The sequence below is a fragment of the Glycine soja genome, chromosome 18 (genome assembly GCF_004193775.1).
Source record: "Glycine soja cultivar W05 chromosome 18, ASM419377v2, whole genome shotgun sequence".
Taxonomy (NCBI): domain Eukaryota; kingdom Viridiplantae; phylum Streptophyta; class Magnoliopsida; order Fabales; family Fabaceae; genus Glycine; species Glycine soja.
In genome coordinates this window covers 8449187-8470679 of record NC_041019.1, presented here as the reverse complement: position 1 = coordinate 8470679, position 21493 = coordinate 8449187, and the positions used below count along the sequence as shown (strand labels likewise).

The 21493-nt window shown below is 35.7% G+C and overlaps 1 protein-coding gene and 1 long non-coding RNA gene across 2 annotated transcripts; both read right to left on the bottom strand.

The window, feature by feature from the left end:
- Positions 1 to 912: 912 nt before the first annotated feature.
- LOC114396347 (disease resistance protein RPM1-like) lies at positions 913 to 4725 on the bottom strand. Its single transcript, XM_028358271.1, has 2 exons — positions 1842 to 4725; positions 913 to 1297 (listed from the first exon to the last, which is right to left on the bottom strand). The coding sequence occupies exon 1, from the start codon at positions 4634 to 4636 to the stop codon at positions 1868 to 1870; it is 2769 nt and encodes a 922-aa protein (XP_028214072.1). The 5' UTR covers positions 4637 to 4725; the 3' UTR covers positions 913 to 1297; positions 1842 to 1867.
- A 1955-nt stretch (positions 4726 to 6680) lies between these two features.
- On the bottom strand, positions 6681 to 10341 carry LOC114396351. The gene is made up of 2 exons (XR_003663288.1): positions 8516 to 10341; positions 6681 to 8343 (listed from the first exon to the last, which is right to left on the bottom strand). It is a non-coding gene; the product is annotated as an uncharacterized LOC114396351 (long non-coding RNA).
- Positions 10342 to 21493: the final 11152 nt, after the last annotated feature.

The window sequence follows — 21493 nt, the reverse complement described above, 5'->3', positions numbered from 1 at the left end:
AATTGATTTTAATAACATATATTCAACCATTATTTTTTTTTTTTTGAAAAATATGGGATCAAACCTGAACATAAAAGTTTGGGTACCAAAATTGCTGAAGCACTATGCTAAGAGGATCTAACATGTCTTGTTATCGTACGAGGTCACCCCAAGCTTAACATGTACAACCCAAATTTTCACTCCAATTCAAGTTCTAGAAGCATATTGGAAACTGAATTTATTATTTACTATTGTAATTGAAGGTGAATATATCTTAATTCAAAAACTCTTCCGCAATTGAAAATTCTAAATCTTTAGAATTTCTCAATTAGGGTAATCATTAGGTTCAAGAATATCTAAGGGGGTGTTTGGTTTGACTGTTTTCTGTTTTCATTTTCACTGAAAACAGAAAATGGTGATGAAAATGTGTTTGGTTGGATTTTTTAAAACGTTTCCAATGAAAATAAAAACAGAAAAAAAACCAGAAAATGAAAACAATAAAATTTCGTTTTCAGTTATAAACAGGAACCTCATTTTGGGTAAAATAAAAATGTGATGACAATAAATGTAATTTTAAGTAAATCTAAAAATAAAAAAAGACAAGAAGTCAATATATCATAAATTTTCAGTGTTTTAATTTCCTAAAAACAGAAAACAAGAAGTCAAACAAAACATATTTTCAGAATTCTAATCTTTTGGAAATGAAAATAATTTTCAGAAAATGAAAACAGAAAATGAAAATACAAATCAAACACACCCTAAATTAGCGTAATTGTTGATATTTATTACTATAGAATATCCAATCTTGTTGCATTATACCTTAAATTCAATCTTTATTTCAATTTCATAGTTGTAGATAAGAATATGCGATCAAGGTACTATAAGTAACCAAATGCCAATTTATAAAGGCATTAAATTAAAACAAAGACAAACAATCAATTTAAAAGAAATGAACTTGAATTATAGATAAGAATTCAAATTACATCAAGTTAACAAAAATTTGAGTACACATTTTAGAAAAAAAGGGAAACAAGAGAAAGAGAAGAAGGAAGCTTAAAAAATCAATTTGATGCCTCAAATCCACTCATGCATCCACCATTTCACAAGCTGGAAAAGAAAGAACTTGAGGGAATCTTGAGTTTTCCCGTTGTCAAAAATTGTCTGTCTTTGTAGGAACACTATTTTTAGCTTCTTCATATTGTGTTGGTGTTAATAACGCTAAAATGGACGTAATAATTAACACTCAAAAAACCACATGATTGGAACGTCGGAAACATTGAATTTGGAACACCTCTTACAATCTTCCCTCAGTGCTTTCCTAAATTCATGGTTGTACAAAGTGGGTCAAACTTCAAAGCATCAAAATTAGAAACATTTAACACAATCTAATTTATGAAAAAAATCCACATTATTGGACTTTAATCATAATGAAACTTTAAAAACCCACAACATTTACACGAAGTATATGCTTACGACCCTATAAAAACACCAAGTTAATTTCTTCTTAAAATGATACAATGAAAATTTTCAAGTATTTATCAACATGGAAATAAAAAACTCAATCCAGTTGAGGTCAACATCTACCAATTCTGAGCACAATAATAGAAAGGATTATAATGGTGAGAATCTTATAATGAAGAAACGTTAACTTTGGTTGGTGTAGGCCTATACTTGTTAGACAATTCTATCCCTAACTTGTACGTGAGATGTTGTAGAGAAAGAAAAATGAAGCAAATACTAGAAGAGAGAATGAGGCAAAAGTAATTCTTTTAGGAATTAGATAATGGTTGCATTTTTTATTGAAGAAAAGAAAAAGGCCACGAATGTCATTCTACAAAGTTATAGATGTGAAAAAGAGGCACCTTCAATTTTCAAATTTGGACGCATCTTAGTGATGACTTCTGCCGAATATATGCGAAGGTTCTTCAGCACCCCTGCTCCAAATACGTACATGGGGCAAATCTTGGATGATCCAGTGGTCTTCTCCTCCATCAGGAGCAATGCGCTGCACCAATTCAGTTGGCATGTAGTTGATATAGAGATCTTTAAGCTTCTCCAAGTGTTGAATTCCCGAGGGAACTGTTTTGAGTTGGGAGAGGTCTTGTAAAACAATTTCTTCCACAGAACACAGTGCTCCTCTGTCGATAAGGATGCACTTCAATTGATCCAAATATCTGAGTTGCAGTCGCTTTAGTTTCTGAAACCCTCCACCTTGAAAATTCAAAGTTTCACCTTCATAAGCATTGTAACTTAAATCCAGGAACAACAACCTTGGCATATTTTTTAGTGAATTGAATGCATCATTAGTCAACTTGGAGCCCACCAAAGACAGTTGCACAAGATTTGGGAACTGTAAAATCCAATTTGGCAACCTTGTTAACGTCCCCCATAGGACAAGCTGCCTAAGTGTAGACATAGGTGACGTAATGTACAAGTCAATTACTTCACTCCAATCAGCTGTATAAATATGTAGTTTCTCCAAGAGTGGCATCTCATTTATTACGGAACACAAAGTCTTTTCGTGTTTTCCCCTAAATTTTACCACCAACAGTTCCCTTAACTGCTTTAGCTTTCCTACCTCTCCAATGACCACTCCATCATCATCTATAATCACTGGAGGTATCTCTTGTAGGGATGTCATGCCTCCAATATCCTTCCATTGAATTAAACCCGTATAATAAGACAGAAGCTGACGTAGCTTAGTAAGCTTACGAATCTCCTCTGGCATCTTAGACACCCTTGTGTCTCTTATATCCAAGGTCTCCAAATTCTGGAGCTTGCCAATGGATTTTGGTAGACTTGTTATCCATGTATACCGGAAGCTTAAATACTTCAAGTAGCATAAATTCCCCAAATTTTCAGGAACATAACGTAAACCAGAACCTTCAAAATCAAGTACCTTCAGTACCATGTAATTTGTAGGGAATTTGTTTACCAAGTCTTGAGATAATTTTTCATACTTTCCTGTCATGATAAGAATTGACCGAATGGGTGAGCTTCCTATACTTCCACTAAAATCATCGGTTGCAATTGTCAGGCGTCGAACAATCTTACTTGATACAGATTGATCAGGCCCGTCAATATACTGACAAAATCCTGTATCCTTGACTTTTCTAAGGATCATGTCGTGTATTAAGTCATGAACATGACACCTTTTAACTTTGCCATCAATTCTAAATGAGGATACTTGCACCAAACTTCTACGGACCAACCCTGATAAATATTGTTGCCCAACTTCTTCCAATGTTTTTCCGGTTTCATGTTTGACAAACCCTTCAGCTATCCACTGTCTAATCAATCTATCAGATGTAACTTCATAGTCCTCCGGATACATTCCGAAATTCAGTAAACATGATCTGAGATTGATCGGCAAATCATCATAACTTAAACCTAAAATTTTTGTTATACTATTTAACTCAGAATTCCTCTCCAAGTCTAAACTTAGATCTCGACTAAACTGTCCCCATTCAGGTGCACTTTCATCTTTTTGAGACAAAAGACCACCAATGGCCACTATTGCTAGAGGTAAACCTTTACACTTTCTAACAATTTCAAGAGATATATCTTTAAGTTCTTCTGGACAATCTCCATCGGAACTATACTGAAATGCCTTCTTACAGAACAATTTCAAAGATTCTTCTTCAGTTAAAGGTTTTTCTAGCTTATGCACCTCAACAAATGATGATTTCCTACAATATTCTGCAACCTTCTCATCCCTGGTTGTGATTAATATCCTACTTCCATTTTTATTATCAATTACAGCAGATTCAATGTGATCCCAAAATTTTTCATTCCATACGTCATCAAACAAGACAACATACCTCTTGTTGCGCAAGCGGTTTCTGACTTCTTCTGTCAACGATTCGATGGTAGAAACATCCTTGGGAGGGTCCTCCTTTTTTTCTTTGCAAAGCTCATTCAACATATGCCTCAGCAATCCTTCAGCAGAGAAGGATTGAGAAACTGTGATCAACGCATGGCACTCGAAATTGTTACGCACCTGGTCATAAACTTGCTTGGCAAGAGTGGTTTTTCCCACCCCTGCAATTCCCACCACAGAGATGACAGTGCGTTTTTCTCTTCCCTTTGTCAACCAATTTTTCAATATACCTCTAGGGCCATCAAGCCCCACAACCTCATCTTCCTCAATAAAGAGAGGATCCCTTCTAAGTTTCTGCCATGTGATATCTTGATTTCCTCTAGAACTGGTTTGTCTTTGCTCTAAAGGAAAATGGCTTTGGAAACCATCTCTTTCAGCACGAACAAGGGATTTAACATCCTGAATCTTATACGCACTTTGAAGGAGAAGGATTTGAGTTTTGATGAAGGCAACAGCCTCACCTAGTAAAGCTGCCCATCGAGGATCATCAGGTTGCTTATCCTCACAGGAGATGTTATATTCATATTCATCGATGACATCTTCCATGCGAAAAGCTGCTTCTCTCAGCCGCATCACCCTTTCTTTTATTCTATGACGCCTTCCATCATCTTCTTCAGCTTCAGCCACTTTATCAGCATCATTGATGAAATCTTGAAAGTTTTCAAGTTCATCTGTAATGTCTCTAACTTCTTTTGGGAGATCTCTCAACATTTTAACAGCTTCCAATATTTTTGGAAGCGCCTGCTGACCTGCCAAGGACACTGCAGTTTCTGCCATTTTAGTCTTGCTAGCTAGCTCTGTTTTTTGGTTTGTTGTGAGTGCAAAACTTGATGTTCTGCAACGTTATATAGCCAATAAATGTACTTAGCCAAACAATGACACGGACACTGTTTATGATAATATCTTAACCATATAATTTCAATAAAATTTTAAAATTAACAGGATTCTCTATTTATAAGTTCTATAGTCATGATTAACAGGTGTCGGTTATCAGATTTTTTTTTATAAATTCTTTTTATCTATATCATACTGAGATGATATTTTGTAACTTAGTGCACTGTGTACGCGGAGACGAAGACTTTGAGCTTTGCAGCGTCTCTTTTGCGAGCAAGTTGTGATATTGTGGTCCAGCTAATGTCAAAATGTGATTATCAGATTATTTGTTTTAAAGGAATAATTTCATTTTGATTTTTCATTTAGCACTTAAGGCTCATATTTTTGTAAACCACTTTTCGCCCCTAAGAGTTCGTATATATATGCTAGCTTTGCCGCTAATAATTGTATACAGATGATTTTTAAAAAAAATGAGACTTTTTTAACGTGTCTAAAAAACAGATCGAGCAACTTATTAATATGCTAGTGTGAGAAAAAAAAAATGTTAAACCATATGGAAAAAAGATATGTCTTCTTTTTGGTCAAACATGAAAGAAGAGATAAAGTGGCCACATTTTTATTTTCCAATTTATTTATTTATTATTTTTAATTTTTTTATATTGCCCCAGCTTCTATCTCTTCCGTTGTATGTTAATTCAGCAACTGACTTCACTCCGTTAGTCATTTTGTATTTTCTTTGTCATTAGACTCTGCTTCCAAGAAAAAGAAATATACCCAAGTCTTGAAGATTTATTCTATCGTCGGAGTATTTTTCTTTTGCTTGATTTCGAATATCTCTAACTCTAATTCAATATATTCATTTTTTCATGGTCTAAAAATATATATAATCTTTTCTTTTCTTTTTAGTAATGTTATTTTATTTTCACTAACATTTTTTTGGTATATTAAAAAATTCATTTGATGGATATAACATGCATGTTTACCCCTGCAGCCAAGTCTTCCTTCATTCATTAGGTCTTGTTCTAACAAAAGAAAAGAAATAGAACTATGATATTCTTCTACCCCGTTTTAGGATGAATTGAGATGGAAAGATGAAAGAGAAAAGAAAAAAGATACAGAGACAAAGTGATATAAGTGATAAGTAATATATTAAAAAGAAAGGAGCAAAATAAAAAAAAAGAAAATTTGGTGGACGTGAGATGAATAATTAGTATTTTTGACAGACATAATATACTTTTGGCCCTTAACTTTTTTTAATTTTGTATTTAATCTTTAATAAAAAAATTGACTTTTTGTCCTTATAATTTTTTTTTGATAAAATATTTTTTATCCTTAAATTTCTTATAATTTATGATTTTGATCCTTAAATTATCTTACCACCGATCAACATTCCTAAACTTTTCCGTGTCCAATGTTTTATCCTTTTCATCTATTTTAATTTGCATATAAATGAATAAATTCATGTTAGAATGAACACAACAATCAGTCGTATCATACACGAAATTTATATATTAGGAGATCAAAAAGAGCTTTTTAAACTATAATATATATATATATATATATATATATATATATATATATATATATATATTTATATATAAACTAGAATATTAGATGTAATACTGCAAAAAAAAAAAGTTTGAGGAAATTAAATATATCATGGGAAACAAGGTGCCAAACTTGAGATGAAAGTTTGTTGTCATCTCAGCCTGTGAAAAATAGATCATACTAATCAAAAGAATTCCTCAATACAATGCAATCAATAATCATCTAACAGTCCTTTGCACATGGCTTCTTGCCTTGTTTTATCCTTTCTCAATCTAGCTGTCTTGCAAATTGAAGATGCCACCTAAAACACATTATTGTCTCTGCTATCTTTGGGTCTACCAGTGTGTGAATATTAATTATAACTTAAAATAATTATTTTTTACTTATCCAAAACAACTGGAAAAGACATTACTTCAGAAGTAAAGATACAATAAATAAATTATGTAAGGAACCATTTTACAACTTTTAATGAATAAAATATCATTTTGTAACTTTTAACAAATAGAAGCTTAAATTACAATATAAAATAGAGATACAAGACCAACATAGTAATTTAGCCATAATTTTATGTCTAACACCTATCAGTGTGATGTAGACAAAGAGAAATAAGGCATACTCCAATTCATTTCAAGCTGAATCAGTGCCTGTATCTCAAACACTTCTTCTAGAAGAGAACACAAAGAGCTCTGGTCCAATCCATTCAAGCTGAATCAGTGCATGCCTGTATCTTAAACACCTCATCTAGAGTACCAATCCCACCAGCAGGAACATCTCATCAAATGAATTGTTCCTCACTGCAGTGTCCACCAGAACTCAAAAGTTAAAATAATCTAGGCAGCAATTACACTCATGAATACCCCAAGTTATTGAGCATAGGTGGTAGATTACGTTGAGTGTGGTAATTTTCGGATGGAAGCATTGATGAAAGTTAGATGTTCTCCATTCCCAACTTCTTTTCACTGGAATTCCAAAGGACTACAAAATTCTTTATATGAAGTTAGACAAGAGGAAATAAAAGAACAGCATAGAGGAACTCGTATGTGTAGGATCAATTCCTGCCACACATTTATAGCAAAAGCTTGAGCTATTATTTCTTTATTGCTTTATACAGCTGCATCAAACAAATACAGAAACATCCTAATATTTTTTTCCCCAAAATTCAACAGAGATTCATCCTAGTAAGTGAAGAACCGTATCAACATTCACCCAGAAAAACCCAGAACATCAAAGAACATTCATCCTTTTCTAGATTTTATTAAAATTGTTGACATTAATATTTTCACACAAAAATATTTGGACATACTCCTTATGATCTTAAGAACACAAAAAAATAATTATCTCTCCAAAAATTGTCAGAGAAAAATAATGATTGATCCAGAGCACGAACATCCTCACTGGAAATGCAGAGAATGAACATAGGGTTCAATCCATATTCTTCCAACAATATTATCATAAAAAATTCTGAAAATTTTATAGGATACTACCAACCCATATATCAACATAAATCAACTACCTTTTTTTATTTTTAACATTCCAGAACACATTAAATAAAATAAAACAGTATGGATAGAAAACAGAGAATACTCAAACCTAAGTGAGCACCTATCACTTTTTACCAAAATGTGTGTACCATTTAAGCTTCACAATGATATAGACATCACATTTCCTTCAACCAAATATCCTTTTTAATAACACAAGATGCATCCAAGATCAGATCAAAACACCAAAAATCAGAACAGGGCCAAATTTCTCCGTGCATGCGAACGGATCCTCCAAAATCAACATGCAACCACATATATCATCACTTGCATCCACGGATTCGAGCATCAACCAAGTAGAGGTGCTTAGGACTTGTGAAGAACTCATCAAGCAATTTGAACGCATCAACCACAAGCAATTTGAAGTAAAATGGAGACATAGTCAGGGCTTAGGACTGGTGGAAAATTATAATTATAACCCTTTTCGAAAAAGCCTAGTTCTTCAAACTTCAAACAGTTGCAAACCAAGTAAATTTTCCATTATTTCCCTTGCACACCTTACTAAGCTGTTGGAGTTGAGTGAAGTTGATAATGAATTCTTCCAAGTTTGTATAAATGGTTCCCCTTTCCAACATCAAAAGGAAATTGTTAGTTTAATTTACTTGGAAGAGAATGAAAGGAGTATATGGAAGCAAATATATGAGTCTCGGCTTTACTTTACAAATTTTTAAAATTAAAAGGTGTAATAATTTATAGAATAATTGAACACTGTAGGCGAAAGAGGAATTCTCTTGACCTTAGTCGCTATAATCCTTACAGAAGGCATATTTTTTGTAGAGATGTCATGCCTCCAATACTATCCTTCACTGCAATTGAAGATATTTCGTTAGCCAGAAGATGACGTAGCTTTAAAAGCTTGCTAATCTCCTTTGGTATCTGAAACACTTTTGTTTGTCTTACATCCAAGGTCTCCAAGTTCTGGAGCTTACCAATGGATTTTGGAAGACTTTCTATCTGTGTATACCATGAAGCTCAGATACTTCAAGTGGATTAAATTCCCCCAATTTTCAGGAAGATGATATAGTATAGCATCTTCAAAATCAAGTACCTTCAATGGTATGTATTTTTCAAGTATTCCACTGATTAAGTATTCGGGTAACTTTTGCTTTGTGAAAATTAGAACTGACCGAATGCGTGATCTTTCAGTATTTTCAATTAAATCATTGGAATCTGATCCTATTGTTAAGCGTCTAACGATCGCACTTGACACCAATTGATTATGCTCATCAATATACAGACAAATCCATGTATCCTTGATATTTCCAAGGATCATTTCATGTATTAAGTCATGAACACGACATCCTTTAACTTTGTCATCTATAGTAAATGAAGATACTTGCACCAAACTTGTAGTGATCAACTCCATTAAATGTTGTTGTGCAACTTCTTCTAAAGTTCTTCCATTTTCATGTTTGACAAACCCTTCAGCTATCCACTGCGTAATCAATCTTCCAGATTTAACTTCATAGTCTTCCGGATACATTCTAAAATACAATAAACATGATCTGAGATTGAACAGAAAATCATCATAACTCAAACCAATTTTTCTTTTTAAATACTAATTAACTCAGAATTCCTCTTCAACTCCGAACATAGATTTTGACTAAACCTGTCCATTCAAGTGCACTTTGACATTTGCTATATAAAAGACCACCAATGCAACAATTGCTAGAGGTAAACGTTCACACTTTCTAACCATTTCAAGACCTACGTCTTCATATTCTTTTGTACAGCATCCACCAAAACCCGAAAAAAATGCCTTTCCACATCATAACAATTCCAAAGATTTTTCGTCACTTAAAGGTTCTAGCTTATACACCTGAATGAAGGAAGTTATCTGACAAAACTCCGCAACCTGTGTCCGAAGTAGTGATTGATACCTGTGTCCGAATTTTTATCAATTATAGCAAAATCAATACCATCCGAAAACTTTTTATCCCATACGTCATGAAACAGGACGACATACCTTTTGTGGCGCAAGTGATTTCTCATTTCATCTATCAATGAATCATTGTGAAGAGGTGTCTCCAATTTTTCTTTGCATAGCTTGTGCAACGTATCCTTCAGCAATTCTTCTACAGTGTAGGATTGAGACACTGTGATCCATGCATGACACTCGAAGTTGTTATGGAAGTCCTTGTTGTCAGAATTTCATTGTATTTTTTTCCATGTTGTAATCATCCATCCAACACTTGTCATAGAACTGCAACAATTGTGATCATTCATGTTGTGTACTGATATAATAGGTAAATTCATTGTTGTACCATTGCATTCTTGTTCCTTATGGTGTTTTTCCTGGTAAATAGATCTCCTTAGATCTCTTCTATTATTCCCAGAACAGAAATGCAAATGCCACTATATGTTGCCAAAACTTTTTGCTAAATGCAATATGATTCAGACGTGGCAGACCCACAATATGTAAGTCCAATATGTTTGTTATATATAAATTATAACAGTCCCATTTCAGAAAACATTGTTGTGTGGTATTATGCGAGTCAAAATATTTTTGTTATCAGAAAGAGTGGTGAAGTTCTCAAACATCAAGGATTAATAGGAAAAAAAGAGTGAACAAACAAAAACTGGGCAAGTTCAATTGAAAATTTTCAAATTCAATAAAATTTTCAAAATTAGAAATTTTAAAAAAAAAACTTAATTAATTTTTTGTCCTACAACTTATTTATTTATATATTTGCCTTCGTTCATCTATAGTTGGGAAATCGAGAGGGTAAACACCGGGGATATTTAAACCAATGGGCCTCGAGCAACCTCATAAGTGAGTTTGACATCACACTTTAATCCAAAACCTTAAGGTTTAAATTTATGGGTCTTGTCCCCACTTATATGATATTCAATCTTTTCATTTGTATCCAATGTGGTACTTTTCCTCACACTTGTACTCCAACAATATTCTCCTTAAATGTGAGTCTCTTTCGCATGATAGTCTCCTCCTCGAATGAAAGAAATTGTCAACCTAAAAGTATTCAATGATGGCCCTTAGAACTTAATCGTGACTACCTTTAGCTCGCCTAACCATTTCCACCAACATGCTCTAGTACCTTGTGCTGCCACAACACATGCGGGACCCGCTTCCTAGCCTCCATGCATGGACCCACCTGCCAGGAAGACTTTCAATACAAGGGATCCCTATGTTCATGGATCTACCATCATCATTTTACTCGTTTGACCCGGTCACCACATGAAACCATTGACTCTAATACCAATTTTTGTGAAAACCGAGGCGGTTAACATCGAGGAGATTTGCACCAGTGAGCCTTGAGCAACCACATAAGTGTCTTTGACACCACACCTTAACCTCAAACCTTAAGGGTTTTGACATGTATTGACTCTCCAATTTCTTCCATACAACTGCCTTGGAGATTGCTTCAATCCATTCACAGACCTCTTCAACTTACAAATCAATCGATCCAATCCACCTTTACTAAACCTCTTTGGTTGCTTCATGTAAATTTATTGCTCTACATCATTGTCAAGAAAGGTTGTCTTCACATCCATTTGCTCCAAGTGCATGTCACGATTGGCTACCGAGGCTAGCACTGCCTTAATAGAAGTGTGTCTTACGATTGAGGAGGAAATCTCATCATAATCAATCCCCTTCTATTGTGCATACCCCTTTGCTAATAGGCGAGCGTTGAACTTTTCCCCTTTTTTTTCTGATACTAGAGGTTTCCTCTTGTACACCCATTAGCATATCCCATGGTTTTGTTGCCTGCAGGAAGCTCAACTTGATCCTTTGTCTGATTCTTCTGCAAAGACTTCATTTCCTTCACCATATTGTCTTTCTCATGGTAGAAGGATCTCGCACTAGTGAAAAGTGCAAAAGCAACCAAATTAGCCAATTCTTCAAACCCATATTGGACAACGGGTTTAATGCTGCAGTGATCTTTATCTTTGACAAGATGGTACTCCTGATGTGGTCCACCTAGACTCACCGATCCTGACTCAGGTATAGGTGTAACCTCAAATCTTGGACTACATGGTTCTATCCTCTCAGGAATCACCGACAATTACTTGAAGTCCACCTAAACCTCAATGAAGTTGGGGAAAGCTCCAGTAGACACTGACATAGTTGTCTCAACTATCTCTGGTAACGTGGATTGCTCATCAAACACTGCACCCTTGCTAATCACCATCTTCTTGAAAATTAGATCCCGAAACTTAAACCCTTTCACACCTTTGGAATAAATTATAAAAATACATTTTTTCGACTTTGGATCAAGTTTAGATCTCTCATCACTGGATATATGCACAAAAATTAGAACACCCAAATATTCTCAAATTATTAAAATCAATAGGGTTACCCGCCCAAACTTCCTCTACAACTTTCCCACCCAATGATGCTCACGGTGATCAATTAAGTAGATAACACACCATATTCACCACTTTTGCCCAAAATCCTTTAGAAAGATTAGCTTGCAACCTCAGACGCTGAGCCCTTTCAGTAAGGGGCCTATTCAGCCTCTCTACAACACCATTCTATTGTGGTGTTTTCCACATTGAGAAATGCCTCTGAATGCCATGTTCCTTACAAAATTTCTGAAACAACGAGTTTGTGTATTTTGTGCTATTATCAGATCTCAAGTACCTAGTCTTTTTGCCCGCCTGATTCTCCACCTTAGTTTTCCACAACTTGAAATTCTCAAAGACTTCAAATTTCTATTTCATGAAGTACACCTAGACCTTGCCAGAAAAATCATCAATGAAGGTCACAAAATAGTGAGAATCACCATGGACGAATCTCTAGTAGGACCCCACCCATTAGTATGCACATTATCTAGAATCCTTTTGGTGGTATGTTTCGTAACTTTAAACCGCACTCTAGTTTGTTTCCTAAGCAAATAATGCTCGCACAAGTCTAACTTGCAACTCTGAATTCCTTTCAAGAGCCCTCTCTTATGAAGCTCCACCATCTCATGCTCACTGAGATGACCCAAAACAGGTGCCATAATTTGGTAGCATCATCATTAGACTCAGTGGATGCAACTCGACTTACAATTATGCTCCCCAGCAGCCTATAAATATTTTGTACAGTGTGTTGTGCTTTTATCATAGTCAACACCCCCTTACACACTCTGAGGGTATCTCGATCTCCATCAGTTCTGTAACTAAAATCATTGGCCTGCACGGTACTAAGTAAGATCAAATTCTTCCTCAACTCAGGGATATGACGGACATCACACTACATTCTCACTCCACCATTATCCATAGCAATCTGCACCTGTCTCATTCCAACAACAACACACTCTCTGTCGTTACCTATATAGGTACTGCCAAAATTACCTAACGTGTGTATGCTGAACTACTCCTTTTTGGGAGTCATATGGTAAGAACTTCCAAAATCAAGAATCCATGCATCTGTCAACTGATTGCATGAACTACTCCATCAGTTCTGTAGTAGTTTGAATCATTAGTCTTTTTGCCACATTTACTAAATGGGATGCCCTTTCACCAAATTTCTTCAACTTTGGGCAATACCTATTGAAATGCCCCTTTTGGTTGCGTTTGTAACACTCTTCTCTTTCTTGCATTTTCTAGACTTGGACTTTTTCCTCTGTCTACCACCAGAACCCTTTCCTTGTGTCCTTTCATGTTCCTGTTTCCCCTTCACATAAACGCCATTGCCTTGCAAACTTCCCACTACATTCTTTCTCCATTGAGAGTGAGACATAAGTGCAGCCGGTAACTGTGGATTATATAATTTATATTGCAGGGAATGTTCTTCTGCCATTCTATTATTTGTTAAAAGGGTAATAGGAAACAGGGAATGTTCTTAAAATGGATTATATAATTTGTATTGCACTAATTTCTTTGGCCTCCCTATTTATCAAATACCAAAGTTACTAATAAAAACAGGAAGGGAACATAATGTGACTTAAAAACCAGTGGCTGTGGTTGAGAAGCTTCAGCTTCAGCATATGTTCTGTCTTAACACATTTCTGATTATTCTTTTCCTGAGTAATATATTTCTTATGTTATACAGGAGAACTTTGCAAATTTGCAACAAGATAATGAAAATTTGAAGATGCAAATTGCGATGATGAAAAGAAAACACAAGACTGAGATTAATGCCATGAAGCAGTACACTACAGAGAGCAAATTACCTGAATCTGCACTACAACCACTGTATAGAGAGGATTCTGATGTGGCACATAATCCAACTTCCACCTATACATATGACGATCAGGCATGGAGAGCAGAATTTGGAGCAATATATCAGGAGCATTACTAATTGAATGTTGGTATTATTTGCATTTGATAAATTTCCTTTTGGATCAAACTCCAAACAATTTGTCTGGCATTATATCCTACTTGGGTAAAAGGGCATCCCTTAATGCAATTATTCTTTTTGTGTATTTCTAGAAATTCATTATATTTTTTCCATTGCTGTGATAATCCAACACTTGTTATGGAACTGCAACCTTTTCCTGCTGTATGATGATATAATAGATAAATTCATTGTTGTACGATTGCATTCCTTTACCCGTAGAATTTTCCTGGTAAATAAATCTCCTTAGGTGTTTTCATTTCACATTTCTTCTTTTATTTCCAGAAATGCAAATTCTACATTTGCCAAATCGTTGTTAGTTTTTCTTAGCAAGAGAGATCAAACCTGCAACCTTTTTCTCCTTCCCTTCTTTCGTACTCATCCAACCAACTTTTATCTCCTTACAGCTTTTCATTATTAATAACAAAAGTAGTACAATAAGGTGTCATATGATAAAAAGATGGACTGACATTATCAATTGTCTGTAGTCATTGGTTGATCAAAGCTGCCTCAGAAAAATCAGATTTGGCAGCCAACACTCTATCTACCACTCCCTAGCAATCTAATTCAAACATAGCATGGAACATTTCCAAATCAGTAACCCACTACAAAGCCAACAATAACCCCGAAGCCTCCTACACCTTCACGCAAGGTTTCATCCACACTGATTTAGCAATCACAAATTCGCCCACCTCCTCATCTCCTATAATAAATGTAATTTAAAAGTTATAACAATAATGATTTTTTTTATTGGATGAAAATGTAAAATTATTTTACATTTGATAACTGCTAAATATGAATTATTTTATAATAAAAATATATTGAAAATATCTTTGAAAATATTTATTTAGCAGTTATTTTTGGCTTAAATGATAAGAATTGATACTTTTATTATTTATGGCTTGCATGATGCAATCCTACCCCCCAAGGGTATTGGATAGAAGACTCCAAAAAGATTGGGCCAAAGATGCAAGAGAAGGCCCTAGGGTTCTCATGAGCCTTAGGGTAGATTTCGAGCCCATGGGCTAAGTATGAGCCCACTTATCTTTGTACATATTAGATTAAGGTTTCATTAATTTTGGGCCTTGTATTTAGGACTCCATAATGTAGGTAGGATATCCTAGAAATGTAGGATTTTCCAGCCCTTGTATTTTAGGGCACCTAGACTAGTTTTTGTATTAGGGGTAGTTTTGTAATTTTACATGCATTAAGTGAATATTTGATGTGTGTGTTGAGAAATAAATTTAATTGAATTGGTAGAAGCCCAATCTAATTAAATTTTAGAGGGGGAGGTGAGCATTTGCTTGCTACACCCCATTGCTACATCATATAGTCACACTTTGTGCATGTCCTTCGTGCTTTACATGCCTCATAACACCTAAGCACACTAGTGGAGAATCTTGGACTTGATCTTGGATTAGTGGGATGAACTATATCTGAAATTCACTAATCATAATTAGTGAAATTTTGGCTCCAAAATTTGGCTCCACAAATTCAATTTCAAATTCAAGTGAAATTTGAATAGAAATTCAAATTTCCCTCCAATTTTGTGTGACACTTAGGCTATAAATAGAGGCTATGTGTGTGCATTTTTACAACTTTGATCATTTGAAAATTAAACTTCAGATTTCAGAGCTCTTTTAGGGCACAAAAATTCATGCTCTTCTCTTCCTCTCCCTTCATTCATCTCCTTCTTCCTCCAAGCTCTTATCCATGGCCTGCTATGGTGGTGAGCTTCTTCTAGACTCATCTTCTCCTTAAAGTGGCGTCTCTTCCCTCTCTTCCTTCTCCATTCCACTGCCATTCATCTTCCAAGAAGCAAAGGAATCCATTGATGAAGAAGATCCTAGGCCTACAAGCTCCAATGGAGCTTACATCATTGCAGATATGAAAAGATAAGATTACAAGATCCAAAAGATATTGATAACTGCTAAATATGAGCTAATTTAAAAATATCTTTAAAGATATTTATTTAGTAGTTATTTTTGGCTTAAAAGATATGAATTGATATTTTTCTTATCTATGACCTGCAGATGTAGGAAAGATAAGATTTATAAGATCCACAAGATATCAAAAAGATAGATAAGGAAGATTTTTTGAATCAAGCCCAAGTCCACTTCATTAGCTATAAATGGAGAGTCAGGCCAAGGAGAAAACCCACCAAGTCTCAGAGCACTCTCACTACTACTTAAAGCTTGAGAATTCTTACTCTCTTCTCTCTTTTTATCATCTTTCTTTCACCTCTTCCATTGTAAAGCCCTTAATGGCCATGAGTGGCTAAACCCCCTAGTTAGGGCCTGACAGGCCTAAAAAGTCAAAGAGATGTATGATGTACTTCATATTTATCAATGCAACAAGATTATTTTCTAGGTTTTTCTATTCAATTATTTTTTCTGCTTTTATCTTGCATTATTCATCTTTATATTCTTTTAGGGGTTAGACACTCGGGAGAAGGTAACTTCTAAATAAGATTTAAAGAAAATATGCATGCATTAGTTTTAGGGGTTAGACACTCGGAAGAGGATAACTTCTAATAGAACAAAAAGAAAGGATTTCATGAGAAAGTCATTGCTAGGAATAGAATGATAATTTTATGCCCATGTATTCTTGCAAACATCTAGAATTCATACTTCATGCATTTTATTTGTTGAGTCTTTGCAAAGGAATTTGGGAGATAGATGAATAAAATAGGCTTGTCATTGTGAGGAATCAGGGGCAAGTAAATGAACAGATGTGGGTAGAATAGAATCACCTAAATTGATAAAGAAAAATCATAAACTCATACATCCTAGGCAAACAAGGCATGCTAGGTCCTAACATTCGCATTCCATTGAATTCTCTCTTTAATTATTCTGCTTTTAATTCTTTTGCTTTTTATTTATAATTTACTATTATTGCCTTCTATCTTCTACTCTTTCTTTTATTCCCTTATAAATTGAAAAGTATCCAAGATAAGTACAACACAAAATCCCTATGGATTCGACACTCGGACTTCCGAGTACTTTACTACTTGTGACAATTTGGTACACTTGTCAACGAGTTAACAAGTTTTTGGCGCCGTTGTCGGGGATTTTGTCTTCGTACTTGGTTGTCATACCTTTTCAATTTGTAAGAAATTCTTCTATTCTTTATTTCACACTTTTCCTTTTTCTTTATTTTTTCAATTTTTTTCTTCCATTATTTCTTCCATAATTTGCACGGATAGTACTTGTTTTTGTGCATGCGAGGTAGAACTGCAACTGGAGAAATAGTTCCTATCAACTTGGAAATTGAAGCCACTTGTAAACGCAACAATGCTACAAGAAGAAAAAGGGAATAAAAAGCATAAGGAAGCAGTCATGCCTCACATCCTCCTTCTCCACAAATCCACGTCCATATGGAGGATGAACATGCACGCCGAGTCACATTAGAGGATTACTCTAGTGCAACTACTCCATAATTTTTTACATGCATTGCAAGGCCGAAGGTTCTAGCGGCCAACATCTCTTATCCTCACTTTCTCATCCAACTGATTCAAGGGAATCTATTTCATGGCCTACCAAGTGAAGATCCATATGCACATCTAGCCACATACATCGACATTTGTAACTCGGTGAAGATAGCCGGGGTTCCTGAAAATGCAACACGCCTCAATCTTTTCTCTTTTTCACTAGCAGGAGAAGCAAAAAGGTGGCTACACTCCTTCAAAGGTAACAGCTTGCGGACATGGGAATAAGTTGTAGAGAAATTCTTAAAGAAATACTTCCCTGAATCAAAGACTGTTAAGGGGAAGATGGAAATCTTTTCCTTCCATCAATTTCCCGATGAATCCCTCAGCGAGGCACTCGACCGCTTCCGTGGACTGCTAAGGAAAACACCTACACATGGATACAGTGAGCCGGTCCAACTCAACATTTTCATAGATGGTCCGAGACCTCAATCAAAGCAGCTACTAGATGCATCCGCAGGAGGTAAGATCAAGCTAAAAACACCGGAGGAGGCGATGGAGTTAATAGAAAATATGGTGGCAAGTGATCACGCCATTGTTCGTGATCTCACATATGCACCAACCAAGAGAAGCCTTCTGGAACTCACAACGCAAGATGCAACCTTGGCACAAAATAAGCTGCTATCTAGACAAATAGAAGCCCTGGCCGAGACTCTCAGCAAGCTACCACAGCAACTACAAGCGGTAAGTCCTTCTAACTCTTCTGTGATGTAGGTAGGGGGATGCCATACATGTTGAGGAATACACGAGCCTGGACAATGTACAATTTAAGAAAACCCTTCCAGAGAAGTAAACTACATGGGCATATATACCAAATCGCCACGGATTCAAAGGTTACAACCAAGGAGGTCCGTCTTGATTCAATCAAGGAGCAATAGGATTCAATCATGGCCCACCAGGAGTTCAACCCTCTACTGATGGGGGGGGGGTGAGCCCTCTGAGGTCAGAGATATCACTGAAGTCGGAACTAAGGATGAGACCATATTGCATATCTAGCAACTGATTGGGATCCAGGGCCCACACAAGATTGAGACCCAAATCTTCTTATCAGGATTTCTTCTTTTCTTTTGTTTCTTTATGTTTCTTGTCTTTAGTTTTTGTTTTTCTTTATCTTACTTTAATTTCAGAAATTTAATTCTAGTAGTTTAAATTTAGTCATTTTATGTCATTGAATAAAAATTGCATGATAATTATGAAGTCACTTTTTGAGCTTTTTCTGAAGGACTTCGACACTTGAAATGTCGCATACCAATTTTTGTGAAAATGCTGGTTACATGAAGGAAAATGTTAGTTCAAGTAGTGGAGTATGAATCACAACAAAGAGAGGAAAAGGTTAGTCCGTCGGGAAGAAATCATGTGCGGTAAGCCAACAACTTTGTTTTGTCCCAATGAGTTGTGTGAAACTTACTTGTGAGAGAACGTCTGTTTTTAATTTCCTGCTTTTGCATCATTCTTAGACTGTTTGATTAATTGCATGAGGTGGAAATGATCAAGGCCATGTTTCTTCTTATTTTCAGCCACTTAGCCAGAAAGCCAACCTTTGATAATAATTTATCCCTTGCACCCTATTTGAGCCAAAAATGATAATGATGTTTCTTTTTTAAAAAAACCCTTAAGCCTACTTTAATTATTTCCTACCTTTTTTAGGGTTTAAGAGAGCATAAGGATCTTAGTTATGATATGCTCCTAATTTGGGAGAGGGTTAAGGTAAAAATTATCTCACGAAGGTAAAATAGCACAAATTAAGGCACCCTAAAAAAATGTATGCCCAAAGTTTCTTTCCAAAAAAACAATTGTAGCCCCAAAAGTTTGTCTTCAAAAAAACAATTGTAGGCCAAAAGTTTCATTCCAAAAAAAACGGAAAGAAGAATAATAAGGGTAGAAAATAAATAGGTGCCATAAGTGCTGTTAAAAAAACGCTAGACTGAATAAGTGAAAGTTTTTCTAGGATAAATGGTCTCTTATAACCTTAATTTTTGAATCCCAGAAAAACCATAATTTCTTTTGATAACTGCTAAATAATTGTGAATTAATAGTAGTGAATTAGTCAAATTTTGGACTAAAATTAATTATTTAGCAGTTATTTGTGATTAAAAGTTAGAAAATTAATTAAATTGAATTTTTGGTTGCAGATACGAAAACTGAAGTTACATTAAGCAAAAAGGCAACAGAAATGAAGAAAAATAAGAAAGTCTGAAGGAGGCCCAGCCCAACACGCGCGCTAAGCGTGCAAAGCAGCACAGGCGCTAAGCGAGGCGTTAAGCTCGAAGATGCAGAACCCGTTACGCGCGCTAAGCGCGAGCCACGCGCTAAGCGCGCGATCCCACAGAAACACACGCTAAGCCTGCAGCGCGCGCTCAGCGCGCGTTCTGAACGCGCTAAGCGTGAGGTGTCGCGCTAAGTGCGCTTACGAAGGCCCAAAGCCCACTTTAGCTGCTATAAATAGAGAGTCAGTCCAAGGAAAACAACACACCTCCCCTCAGAGCAATTCTCTCAGCATTCCAAGTCTGAGCTCTCCCTTTTCTCTCTATATTCTTTATTTTTATTACCCCATTCTTTCTTTTACCCCCAGTTGTAAAGCCCTCAATGGCCATGAGTGGCTAATCCCTTAGGTAGGGCCTGACAGGCCTAAAAAGCCAACGATATATGGTGTACTTCAAGAGTTATCAATGCAAAGAGGATTCATTCCAGGTTTCATGTTCTAATTCTTTTCTTTTTATCTTGCATCTATGTCTTAAATTGTTTTTGGGTTTTATTCGATCGGGAGAGGGTATTGCCTAGTAAGGATTTAAGAAGTAATGCATGCATCAGTTTTAGGGGTTATATGCTTGGGAAAGGGTAATACCTAATAGAACACATTAAGAAAAGGATCATTGGGTTAACATTGCTAGGCATAGAATGATAACTCAACGCCCATGCATTTAGAAACATCTAGAATTTAACCTTAATGCATTTTAATTATTGAATCTTCACAAAGGCATTTGGGAGATAGGTAGTTAAAATAGGCTTGTCATCGTGAGGCATCAAGGGCAAGCAAAATTAATAGATGTGGGTAGAACTAATACAATTGCATTGGTAATGAATATCAAATTTACATGCATCGTAGGCCAATTGGGTTTGTCCGGTCTTGACATTTTCATTAGTTATCTTTCTAAAACTATTTGATTTAGTAATAACAATTTATTCTTGCACCTATTCCTATTTTTATTATTTATTCCGTACTTGCAAATTGAAGAGTATTCAATAAAGTGCAATAAAATCCCTGTGGAAACGATACTCGAACTTCCAAGAATTACTACTTAGAGCGATTTGGTACACTTGCCAAACACCTCAACAAGTTTTTGGCGCCGTTGCCGGGGATTTTATTCGTGTACTTAATTGCCATACTATATCAATTTGTAAGCCCAACTCTTCTTTTCTTGGCTCATTCTTTTAGTATTCTTTCTCTTCTATTCTTTCTTCTCCCATAAATTGCACGGTTAGTGCCTTTTGTTTTTATGCGAGGTAGAACTGCATCTAGAGACGTTGTCCCTATTAATTTAGAAATTGAAGCTACTTGTCGGTGTAACAACGCTGCAAGACGAAGAAGGGAGCAAGACACAGAAGGAAGCAGTTACACCTCACCTCCTCTTTCTCCAAATCACACTCAGATAGACGGGGAACCGGCAAGAAGAGTCACACTTGAGGACTTCTCTAATACCGCCACTCCTCAGTTCTTCACAAGTATTGCAAGGCCGGAGGTTCAAGCAGCCAACATCTCCTACCCGCACTCTCTTATTCAGTTAATCCAAGGGAACCTCTTCCATGGTCTTCCAAGCAAAGATCCATATGCGCATCTAGCCTCATACATAGAGATATGCAACACTGTTTAAATCGCCGGAGTTTCAGAAGATGTGATACGCCTTAACCTCTTCTCCTTTTCCCTAGCAGGAGAGGCAAAAAGA